Source organism: Bos taurus, chromosome 2 (assembly GCF_002263795.3).
Source record: "Bos taurus isolate L1 Dominette 01449 registration number 42190680 breed Hereford chromosome 2, ARS-UCD2.0, whole genome shotgun sequence".
In the NCBI taxonomy this organism is placed as follows: Eukaryota; Metazoa; Chordata; class Mammalia; order Artiodactyla; family Bovidae; genus Bos; species Bos taurus.
In genome coordinates, this window is record NC_037329.1 from 25,067,947 (window position 1) to 25,081,234 (window position 13,288).

Here is a 13,288-nt window from a genome sequence, read left to right on the forward strand (position 1 = left end):
TGACACCCATATGAGCTTCAGTTCCTTTCTGGATCTGTTCCTTAGTAATCGCTTTAGCCACTTGACTATTCATGCTCAAGTCGTGGTCTTGAGATCTCAGAGGACCGTGGCCCTAAAGCCGTATTCTTTCTTCGTTGTGTTTCGTTGTGACCTTGGCAGGACTTGAGAGGAAGAACTGTCACAGGATGGTAAGCTGCACGTGAGCACCCACAGGCAGGGGGGTCAAAACACGCCACGATTATATGTGGCCAAGAATTTAACATGGCAGAATTAGTTTGAGCAAAGTGAAGTGAAAGGTCAGGACCCCAAACCTTTTCAAGGGCTTCCAAGAATAAAGAAAAACACTCTCAAATACCTGACAAGGATTTGTGGAGATTCTTGTTGCCTTTGTATTTCTCTGCTCTGGACTTTTGTATCTCAAACTAAATATAAGCCTTAGCAATTAAAATTGCATACCAAGACATGCCTAGAAAACTCGTACCAGGCTTCCCCGTTTTGAATATCTGCAAGTTTTATTCCTGACAAACACTAGATCAGTTCAGTCACTCAGTCGTGTCTGACTCTTTGCGACCCCATGAATTGCAGCACGCCAGGCCTCCCTGTCGATCACCAACTCCCAGAGTTCACCCAAACCCATGTCCATCGAGTCAGTGATGCCATCCAACTGTCTCATCCTCTGTCGTCCCCTTCTCCTCCTGCCCTCAATCTTTCCCAGCATCAGGGTCTTTTCAAATGAGTCAGCTCTTTGCATCAGGTGGCCAAAATATTGGAGTTTCAGCTTAAACATCAGTCCTTCCAATGAACACCCAGGACTGATCTCCTTTAGGGTGGACTGGTTGGATCTCCTTGCAGTCCAAGGGACTCTCAAGAGTCTTCTCCAACACCACAGTTCAAAAGCATCAATTCTTTGGCGCTCAGCCTTCTTCACAGTCCAACTCTGACATCCATACATGACCACAGGAAAAACCATAGCCTTAACTAGACGAACCTTTGTTGGCAAAATAATGTCTCTGCTTTTGAATATGCTATCTAGGTTGGTCATAACTTTCCTTCCAAGGAGTAAGCGTCTTTTAATTTCATGGCTGCAGTCACCATCTGCAGTGATTTTGGAGCCCCAAAAAACAAAGTCTGCCACTGTTTCCACTGTTTCCCCATCTATTTCCCATGAAGTGATGGGACCAGATGCCATGATCTTCGTTTTCTGAATGTTGAGTTTTAAGCCAACTTTTTCACTCTCCACTTTCACTTCATCAAGAGGCTCTTTAGTTCCTCTTCACTTTCTGCCATAAGGGTGGTGTCATCTGCATATCTGAGGTTATTGATATTTCTCCTGACAATCTTGATTCCAAACTGTAAGGAGAAGTCCTAAGTCTGTGGGGAAACAGACTTAGGAAACATTGCAACAATGTTGCTAGTATTCAAAACCTTATTTCATACAAGTATACTGCTTTTCCACCGCACTATGCTGGTCTCATAAACAAATTGCGAAGTGTTTTCTCTAGTTTTTGAAAGAGTCTGTGTAAGATTGGTGTTATTTCTTCCTTAAACACTTGGTATTCATTAGTGAAGCCATCAGAGCTTCCAGTTTTCTTTGTAGGAAGGTTTTTTGGTTTGTTTATATTGTGGTAAAATATATATGTAATTTACCATTTTAGCTATTTTTAGGTGTACAGCTCAGTGGCATTCAGCTTAGTCACACTGTTGTACAAACACCACAACCAGTCATCTCCAGAACTTTTTCATCTTCCCCAAACTAAAGCTTTATATCCATTAAATACTGAACTCCTCTTCCCAGTGCCTGACAATACCATTCTACTTTATGTCTCTATGAACTTTTGATCATTCTAGGAACTTCATATGAGGAATGATAAAACATTTGTCTTTTTGCAGTTGGCTTACTTCACTTGTCATAATGCCTTCAAGACTTATCCATGTTGCAGCATGTTCCAAATTCCCTTCTTTTTAAAGCCTGAGTAATGTTCTATTTTATGTGTATATCATAAAAGGATGTCCATTCATCTTTGGTGGACATTTGGATCGTTTCCACCTTTTGTCTATTGTCAATAATGTTGCTATAAACATGATGTACAGTTATCTCTTTGAGTCCCCACTTTCACTTTGTTTAGGTATATATCCAGAAGTAAAATTGGTAGATTGTATGGTAAGTCCATGTTTAATATTTTGAGGAATTGTTGTACTGTTTTTCACAGCAATTGTACCATTTTACATTCCCACCAGCAACTCACAGGGACTCCAGTTTCTCCTTGTCCTTACCAACACTTGTTAATTTCTGAGCTTTTTAAAATGTGTTTTTGTTTAGTCACTAAGTCGGGTCCTACTCCTTTGGAACCCCATGGATTGCAGCCCATGGGGCCTGATGTTTGTTTGCTTTTAATTATAAATTTAATTTACTTAATAAATTTAGGGCTATTTCTATTTTTTCTTGTACTATGTAAGTTATTGGTAAACTGTATTTTTCAAGGCATTAATCCCATTTAATAAAGAAAATAAAATTGTTCACCATATCTCCCTGTTACCTTTTTCCAGGCCTATAAGGTCTATGGTGATGTCTCCTCTTTCCTTCCTGTTATTAGAAATTTGTATTTTCTGAAACACAAATGTTTAGTATCAGTCTTTCCAGAGGTTTATCAGTTTTATTCATATTTTCAAAGAATCAAATTTTGGCCTTGATCTTCCCTGTTTTGTCCATTTTCTATTTCATTGATTTCTGCTTTTATTTTTGATTATTTCCTTCATTCTACTTACTTTTCATCAGATTTACTGTTTTTCTAGTTTCTTGAAATTGAAGGCAAGATCACTGATTTGAGATCTTTCTTCCTTTCTAATAAAAGCATATAAAACTATAAAATTTTCTCTAAACATTGCTTTAGATACATCTCACAAAATTTGATATTTTAAGATTTGATAATTATTCAGTTCAAAATACTTTCTGATTTGCCTTAAGATTTACTAACTCATGTAAATCTTAGACTCATAGGTTGTATAGAAGTACGTTGCTTAACTTCAAAACATTTGAGAATTTTTCTAGATATCTTGTGTTTGGATAAAAAAAGCAAGAATCAATAATCTGCTCCTTCTTTTAAATGTAAACACAGAATATTTTTTAAAAGACATACCCTACACAACACTACACAAGATAGCTGGTGGGGTTATATTAATATCAGACAAAATAGACTTCAATAAAATGACCGTTAATCAAAATAAGGAGGGATATTTATTAATGAGTATTAATGAGTCAGTTCATCAAAAATATTAATATTTTATATTGCTATTGTGGTCAGAAAGCATAGTTTGTATCATTTTAATACATTGGGATTTATTAGGACTTTTTTTTATACACCAGCATATGTGGTCTGCCTTTGCAAATGTTCCATGTTCACTTGAAAGAATGTGTTTTCTGCTGTTATTAGTTATATTGCTCTTTCTGTAAATGTCATTCAGGTCAAGTTGATAATGTTCAAATTTTCTGTGTCCTTACTGATTTTTTGATAATTTGTTTCTGAGTGCTGTTCTGTTTATTACCGAGAGAGCGCTATTAACCTAACCTAGAGTCTGTCATACAGATTGAAGTATGTCAGAAAGAGAAAAACAAATGTTGTATTTTAACACATACATGTGGAATCTCAAAAAATGTACTTATGAGCCTATTTGCAGGGCAGGAATAGAGACACAGATGTAAAGAACGAACTTGTGAACACAGTGGAGGAAGAAGCAGAGTGGGGATGAGAGAGTAGTGTTGGCGTATATGCACTAGCATGTGTAAAGTAGATAGCTAGTGGGAAGCCACTGTGTAGCACAGGGAGCTCAGCTCCCTACTCTGTGATGACCGAGAAGGGTGGGACGGAGGTGGGTGTGGGAAGGAGGCTCCAGAGCAGGGGCTATATGTATACTTAACAGCTGATTCACATTGTTGTAGAGCAGAAGTTAACACAATATTGTAAAGCAATTATACTCAAATTTTTAAAAGTCTCAAGTATTGCTGTGAAATTAATTTTTTTTTAAATTTCTATTTTTGCTTCATGTATTCTGAAGCTCTGTTATCAGGTACATGCACATTTAGGATTGTTATATCTTGGTGAATTGGCTCATCATTATTAAGTGTACTAGTCTTTTTTTAAGTCTACTTTGTCTGTTATTATACCTCCACTGGTATTTTTCATGCAGTGTTTGGATGGTATCTCTTTTTTAATTGTAATATATTTGTATCTTTAAAGTGCTTCTCTTATAGACAGTACAGGTATGCCCTGCTTTTTGAAAGTTTGCTTTACCTACTTCACTTTGATGAAAGACCTATATTGGTACCTGTTTTCACTAAATGAAAGAAATCTGAAGAGGATTTTCACTTTTACAAAAAGAAGTGAAAAGTGGAAATAGCTTTCAGTGTTTGTTTTGCAGTGAGCTGTTATAGAGAGGCAGTGCAAACTCTAACCATCGAGAGTGGCATCTCTGAGCTCCTTCCCTGGGAACTACACTCAGCATCAAGCCACCATAACTTTGAGCACCTGTCTTTACCTTGATTTATTTTGTGCATCTGTTAGCAAGGTGTGTGCTACTTGCTTTTTTGCTTTACACCATTTTGGCTTACAAAAGGTTTCACAGGAATGCTCCACTTTCAGATAGTGGAGGAAACCTGTATATGGTTGCTGCTACTGCTAAGTCGCTTCAGTCGTGTCCGACTCTGTGTGACCCCATAGACGGCAGCCCACCAGGCTTCCCTGTCCCTGGGATTCTCCAGGCAAGAACACTGGAGTGGGTTGCCATTTCCTTCTCCATGTATATGGTTGAGTCTTGCTTTTTTATACAAGTGAACAACCTTTGTCTTTTAACTGGAGTCCATTTACACTTAATATAATTACAGATATGGTTGGATTTAAATATGGCATCTTGCTATTTGTTTTTTCAATTGTTCCATCTTTAGTTTAGATCTCTAGTTTCTCCTTCCTTTCCTGACTTCTTTTGCGTGATTAGAATATTTTTAGCTGTGCTTCTTTGTGCTACTTCAAATAAAACACCACTTATCCATATAATTTCATTATGCATATAATATCTTAGTTAAACTTGTATTCAGTTTAGGGTATGCCAAAAGAGAGTTAATAGAGGGTACACAATGAGAGGGGACTCTCTGGTGGCAGAAACCAACATTCTCTACCATAATTCTTTTGGAAACTGACCCTGCCCTTCTTTTCCATCACAAAATGGAACCATGATCCAGTAAATGTTAAGCTAACACAATAGTCAAGACATTAAGTACATATTTATTTATCATTGCAGTGACTCTAACTGGAGTGTAGCCCGTGTACTGTGCACACAGTGTGCACTTAAAGTACACACTGTCACTTCCTTCTTCCTCTCTATTAGGATATAAGGAGCCCCCTTGAGAAATATGAAGTAACTTTCTTCCAATTAAATTTGTGTCAGACAAGCATCAATTTTGTGTAATCAAACAAGTAATTTGTGAGCAGCTTGATACCACCCTTAGATGTTTACAATTTAGTTGAGAAAGCATTTATGTAATTTTATTACATTTTTATGTTTATTATATAAATTTACTATATATTTAGGGCTTCCTAGGTGGCTCTAGTGGTAAAGAACCTGGCTCCCAGTGCAGGAGAAGTAAGAGACACAGGTTTGATCACTGGGTTGAAAAGATCCCCTGGAGGAGGGTATGACAATACACTCCAGTATCCCAAGGAGATACGAGAATCCCCTGGACAGAGGAACTTGGTGGGCTGTGGCCCATCAGGTCACAAGGAGTCAGACACGAGTGAAGTGACAGCATTCACATGCATGCACTGTATATTTATATAATAAAGATAAAGAGCAATGCAAGCTTGTTGCAGATGATACATAAATGAAATAGATGTTTATGTGGTTAATTAGAGAAGCAGCTGCCTAAGCAGGACAAATTGCCACATGTTTAGGCGCTGGCCACATCATGTTTTTTCTATGGACTAGCCGTCTGCAAGGCACATGCTTCTCTGACATTTTCCTGAATTGCCTAATACCCAATCTGGTTATGGCTTTTTGTCTCCAGCTGTCTATAGAGGTTCCTGGTAATTTATAGTGAGAGAAACTCATATCTTTTTTCCCCCCTCTCTCCCTTTTCTATATATAGTAGATACAGATAAGTATCACATGATTATTTGAAGGATTGAAATTTCATTTTGATTTTTGCTTTCCTGGGCAGAAAACATTTATATCATTTTATACTTTTGAACATGAATTGCCTCTTTTTCTAGGTGTAATCCATTTCTACTCTTCAGCATATGGAAGATTTTATGAATAATATTCAGTGCAGAAAGAGAGCTCTAAAAATAATTGTGCTGGTAGGGTTTTGTTAGTCTTCTGTAGAGCAGTGGCAGGAGAAAAGAACAAAGGCACAGCAGAGGAAAGGTAGTGGTGGGCGGGGCATTGATTTCATTTGCCTCCACCAACGAGCTTGTATTTAGAGAAGGAAAAACAAATAAATAGAAAATCTGCACTAGCTATTGAATGTTTCATTTCTCATCACTGTTAGTCACATTTAAATGGAATCATTGCAGTCTTTTTGGTGTGTATAACTAAGCCTTTTTTCTCTGGAAAGAATATCTTGAATTTTATGTTTAAAAGCACTCTGAGATGTTTTTGACATTCTGCAGTTTGTTTTGAAATTCACAGTCTTAAAACCTTTTGACTTTCACAAGGTGGTAAAGGGTGTACAATACATGTCATTTTTATGCCTAATAGCACTTTGGATAGTGTCTAATGCATATTATATATACATACTTTTTAGCATCTGTTTCTACCTGACCGCTTACAGCATTAGGCTGAATATTGTAATGAACAACTGAATGAGGGTGAAATGCCAAGCAGTATTACAGTGGATTCGTACTAGACAAAATAAGCTCTCTAGAGTCGGACACAACTGAAGCGACTTAGCAGCAGCAGCAGCAGCAGAGCTTATTTTAATACTTTTCCATAAAGATTTTAAGCTGACATATATGCTGGTACATAATTAAAATAACATACTTTTTAAATGTTTAAGTTATTCTCCAGAAATGGAGATAGATTTGGCTAATCAAATGATTATTCTCCTTTTGACCTGGGATTTAAGCATGCTTTTTGTACAGGGAAATCTGTTTTGCAGATGGATTGGTTATTCTTTAAAAATGTATGTATGTGTTATGACTGTTAGAATTAACTGATGGGATCTTAATATGGTATTCACTTGTTTATTTTACCAGTATTTATATTATTCAGCTCAACCCAGAGAATGAGATTAATAAGTTTGTTTTCTTATTTTGCTCCTCTACTTGGGTTTTTGGTCTAGTGGTCATCAAATATTTCCCAGAAATACATTTGCATAGAATTCCCAAAGCAAAATAATAACTTTAAAAAACTTTTTAATATACAAAATCCAGATTCTGGGCTTTCATGCTTTGGCCATGTGCTAAGAATTATATAAGCAAATACCAAGCAAAGCGAAGTTCGTCAAGGCTGTGACTTGTAAAGAATGCCAGACAGTGTTGCACACTCCAGATACTCTTTCCCTTTCTCTTAAGTCTAAATACTTCAGGAGAGAAGCTACCATGCCCATCTTTCATTTAAAAGTGGTTAGTTTTCATGTCCTTTCTCAGTTTGTCATTCTTTTATACCAGTTTTTGGCTTTAGGTAAATAATACATTGTTTAATCCATATTGACTAATTAATTGTTTGAAACTTTCCAGGTACCTATTAGGATGAATGTGATTTGGAGAAATTATATTTCCTGTCCAAGGATGAGAAAAGTACCTCACAGATACCAAAGTGGTTGTCACCCAGTGGCCCCTCTGGGATCAAGGATTTTAACTGATCCAACAAAAGTTTTTGAACATAACATGTGGTGAGTTATCTTTTTAGGTGTGATATAATGTATGTACATTAAGTGTCAGCAGTGTTATTATTTTCATTTAGTGCCAGAAAAAGATTTTTAAAACTCAGCCCTATGTTGTTGAAGTCTAAAAGCCAGGGTAATTCATCCTTACTTGTATGCATGCCAAGTCACTTCAGTTGTATCAGACTCTTTGTGACGCTATGGATAGTAGCCTGCCAGGCTCCTCTGTCTGTGGGATTTTCCAGGCAAGAATACTGGAGTGGGTTGCCAGGTCCTCCTCCAGGGGTTCTTCCCTACACAGGGATTGAACCTGCATCTCCTGCATTGTCAGTTGGGTTCTTTTACCACCAGTGCAAGTAAGGATCTGGAGTGGCTCCTAACCCTACCTCTATCCCTCAGAAGCAATACTACGGAAAGATCAGCTGACAAATCACTACTAAACTCACTAGGCAACTCACTAGGCAAAAGTTGAGAACAAATCCTTGAAAATACATATTCTTATCTATTAGAGAAGAATTTTAGGTCTTAGCAGAGCAGGGGAAATCGTGGGGCTCACCATTTTCCAGAGTTCCATGCTGAATTGAGGGAACTGTCCAAAGCCCAGGGGAATCCCCCACTTAGGAATAGGGCACATCCTAACTAGGTAAAGTGAAACCTAGCATAGGACTTAATCTCAAAAAAGAAAAACGCAGACCCAGACCCTCATAAAGTCTGCCCACTACTCAGTAGAGTTTTCCCTTCTCCCCTACCTCTGACACCCTCAGATTACCAGAAAAGTGCAGAAAATACATAATACCCAGCCTTCAAACAGAAGCTTACTGAGAAAGATAAAAGAGAATTTATCTGCCAACAAAACATAAAGGAAAGAAGGAATGAAGGAGAAAGAACATAGCATGCATTATGGATTAGTTTGCATTTTCCAGTATTTTATGTAGAGGGAATCACAATATATGCTCTGTTTTTTGTCTGGCCTCTTTTACTAGGGATAATGTTTGTAGATTTATACATGTTGTTGCATATATCAATAGTTTGTTCATTTTATGACTAATAGAATATATAAAAAGCCCTCAAAATTCAGTAAACAAACAACCTTATAAAAATGGGCAAAATATTGAACAGACACTATACCTAAGAACATACACAGGTAACAAGCATATGAAAAGATACTCAAACACCATTAGTCATTGCTACTGCTGCTACGTCACTTCAGTCGTGTCCGACTTTGTGTGACCCCATAGACGGCAGCCCACCAGGCTCCCCCGTCCCTGGGATTCTCCAGGCAAGAACACTGGAGTGGGTTGCCATTTCCTTCTCCAATGCATGAAAGTGAAAAGTGAAAGTGAAGTCGCTCAGTCGTGTCTGACTCTAGCGACCCCATGGACTGCAGCCCACCAGGCTCCTCCATCCATGGGATTTTCCAGGCAAGAGTACTGGAGTGGGGTGCCATTGCCTTCTCCGCCATTAGTCATTAGGGAAGTGCAAATTAAAATCACAGTGAAATACCACTACATTTTCATTAGAATAACTAAAATTCAAAATACTGTACCAATACTGTTGGTGAAGATGTGGAGGAACTGGAATTTTCATACACTGCTGTGGGAACATAATACAATCACTTTGGAAAACAGCTTCGCGGCTTCTTTAAAAATTAAACAGGTACCCTGTATATGATTTAGCCATTCCATTCCTAGATATTTATCCAAGAGAAAAGAAAGCATATATCCATACAGATACTTTTACATGATTGTTCATAGCAGCTTTATTTGTAATAATCAAATTTGGAAACAATGCAAATAAATATCCATCAATAGGTAAATGGATAAACAAATTGTAATAGACAGTAAAGAATCGCCTGCATTGTGGGAGACCTGGGTTCGATCTCTGGGTTGGGCAGATCCCCTGGAGGAGGGCATTGAATGGAAGAAGCTAGAAATAAAGAATGTGTACTTTACTTTTACTAGACTAGAAAATGCAAACTAATCTGTAGAGGCAGACGACAGATCAGTGGTTGATGGTGAAGCAGTAGATGGGTGTAACGAGAAGGAGAAGGGTGGAAGGGAGGAGATACAAAAGGGCACAAGGAAACTTTTGAGGGTGATGGATAATAGTCATTATCTAGGTTGTGGTGATGGTTTCATGAAGATTACATTTGTCAAACTTATCAAATCGTACACTTTAAATATATGCTGTATGTCAATTGTATCTCAAAAAGGCCTTTAAAAATATGGTTTATATCCATACATTGGAAAATAATGTAGCAGTTAATAAAAATAAGAAAGATCCATGTGTATTGATATCAAGAGTTGGCTATGATACGTCATTAAACAGGAACAAATTGCAGAAAGGTATCTCTAGTATGGCCTCATTTTTATTAAGAAATTTCTATATGTCTACTATATGTATATTCATATCTTTGTTTTTAAATACTCAGAGAAATGTCTGAAAAGGTCCCCATCATACTGATAATGGTGTTTATCTCAGGGATGGGCATGGGGATAAGAGATAAGGTAGAGATAAAACTTTATAAGCATTAGTATTATTTGCATTTTGATTTTTTAAAAAGAATGCCCCCATATACCTATTCCCATCTTACTGTCTATCTTATAATCTTTGTTTTTTAATAATCTGTTACAGCTCCTCATCGTTAACAATTCTGAGTTACACCAAATCTTCATCTTCAAATCCCCAGTTCACAGGCTAATAGATATAGGTTGTTAGTAAATGTTTAATGAGAGGAGTGAATTTTTTTTTCCAGCAACTGTGGACTCTATTACATTTTATGCAGAAGTGAGAAGGCATTGGTTCTTTTGTGTATCTTTTGTAAATCATACCTTCCTAAGTGAGAAACTGAACTGTTAATAAAAACAATCAATTTAAATGTTTATTACAGCCAAAAAGATAAGTGGAAATCCAGGAGTCAGAATTATAAATTAGTGTCAATAGTAGAAAAGATTTAATTGAAGTTAATTCAGTTATTGTCTGATATATCTATAACAGCTATCTTTTATCCACCCAAGATATTTTTTCACCAATTATCTCTAAAATCAGGATATTTCTTAAAATTGATAGCATCTTACTGTTGTAATTGGAAGTGTTTTTTCTTTCGTACTGGTACAGAAAATAATGGTATCTTAGATTTGATGAAATAGGATAATTATAATTTCAAAGTACATAATCTTAGTTGTATGCTGTTTTGAGAACTATTACACTTATTTTACTAATACTAAAACTGAGAGACACAGAAAATCTAAATTACTTTCCACTGCCATATATCAAGATTAACATTTGAGTATTTGTTATATTGTTAGAAAAGCATGAAAACCTTTTGTTATGTGGATAAATTGGCAACAGAAATAGAAAGTTGACCCAGAAAGAAGTACATGTGAACACATGGGAAAATATACAACAGTAAAAGAAATACAAATCAAAACAATTTGGTACCTTTTTAGATCTACTAAACTAACGCCAAGAAAAAAAAAAGAGCGAGAAATTTAAGGTAACACCCAATCCTGGTAGCTTTGTAAGTTAATACAATCTGGTTATATTTCTGTTTATTTTTTGACTCATCTGTTCTTTTATTTTCCTCTACTAACTTTTTGACTATACATCTTAAAGTTATTTTTTAGATGTTATTTTAGAGCAACAGTTTCAAACATTGTGGTCTTAGGACCCCTGTACACTGTAAATCATTGAGGACACCAAAACTTTTTTTTATGTGGACTGTATATATTGATATGTTCCATATTAGAGATTGAAACTGAACATTTAAAGTATTAATTCATTTTAAAACAATAATAAATTCATTATATGTTCATATAAATTACATATTTTAATGAAAATATTTGTGTGTTCCCAAAAAATGTAGTTCAAGGAATGGCATTGTTTTAAATATTTGAGAGTCTCTTTAATATCTGACAATGGAAAAAGCTGGATTCTTATATCTGCTTCTTCATTCAATCTGTTATATCATGCTGTTTAGGTTGAATTATATAAAGAAAATTTGGCCTCACACAAATATGTACTTGTAAAGGAGAAGAGTTTTATAATAGACTTTTATGATGAGTTTATAAGCACGATAAGTTTATAAGTTTAGTAGCAGTTTCTTAGTTGCAAATATGGAATATGAAACCATATCAGTGAACTTCTGATATTCTGCTATATTATAAACCATTGTTGCACCATATACTTTGAATGAATCTTTTTTTAAACCTAGGTATCATTTTATAATATCACACATGGATAATTTGGAAAGTTTGGTTCCCTGTTTTATGTAGATCCATATGACACATTTCACTAATAATCAGAAATCACATTTATTAATACACTATTATTCCCATCAGGAAATATCTTTTTAAGTATTGAAAGCTATCAAACTCATGGCGGTGGACACAGTTTATCCAAGATTCAAATTTTTGTTTGAAAGCACAAAATTTATCTTTGACAGCAAATACTGTCCTTAAAGCTCATTTCATTTACTTTTAAGATGCCAAATACTCAAGTCTGAATAGCTGTAGTTTGTCTACGGTTGCTTTTTCAAGTAAAAATAGCATTCCATGAAAAAAGCACCTAATTCACTTCACAATGCAAACAATCGTACAAGTGCTTTTCTACAAGTCAGTCATCTGTCTTCAGTGTGCAGCTTTTTGCATGCTTCCCAACACATTCTCCAGTGAATTGAATTTTTTAAAACAAAAACTAGTACATTCTTTATCATCCCCTGACTGGTGGTATAGAATTGATGACTGCTAGTACAGATCTTCCTTGACTTACAACGGGGTTATGTACAAATAAGTTGAAAATATTGTAAGTCAAAAATCCAATTAATATATCTAACCTACCAAACAGAATTTAGCCTGTCCTACCTTAAACATGCTCAGCACATTTACATTAGCCTACAATTGGGCAATATCATCTAATACCACACATATTTTTTAATAAATTGTTGAGTATATTGTGTAATATATTGAAGGCTGTACTGAAAGTGAAAAACAGAAGGTTGTATTTGTACAGAATGGTTCTAAGTGTATTGATTGTTCATCTTTGTGATCACATGGCTGACTGGGAGCTGCAGGTCACTGCCAGTGCCTAGCATCATGAGACAGTATTATACCACCATGATTAGCCCAGAAAAAGACCACGATTCCAAGTACGATGTCTACTAAATGCATATCACTTTTGCACCATCATAAAGTCGAAAAATCACAAACTGAACCATCATAAATCAGAGATCATCTATACACTTTGGTGCTACTGCCTCGTTTCATACTTGGGCAATTGCAGTTTTACCCATCGTTGCTTTTATACCATCAGTGCAAATGTTGCACAGTGAAAAATGCAAGTGACAGTATTATTATGAAAATAGTTTTGACTTAATGAACTACCTGAAAATGGGTCACACTTGGAGAACCACAATTC

At 36.0% G+C, this 13,288-nt stretch overlaps 1 protein-coding gene across 5 annotated transcripts in view; it reads left to right on the forward strand.

The window, feature by feature from the left end:
* Positions 1–13,288, forward strand: part of METTL8 (methyltransferase 8, methylcytidine) — an 84,064-nt gene that overhangs the window by 38,591 nt on the left and 32,185 nt on the right. For 4 of the 5 annotated variants that reach the window (NM_001075288.2, XM_024999854.2, XM_059892351.1 and 1 more), the window contains exon 2: positions 7,728–7,882. In NM_001075288.2, coding sequence (NP_001068756.2) covers positions 7,740–7,882 — 143 coding nt within the window. In that variant the 5' untranslated portion in view covers positions 7,728–7,739. Of the gene's footprint in view, positions 1–4,378; positions 4,564–7,727; positions 7,883–13,288 lie in introns of those variants that run through there. The other variant, XM_059892352.1, reaches the window with a different exon arrangement.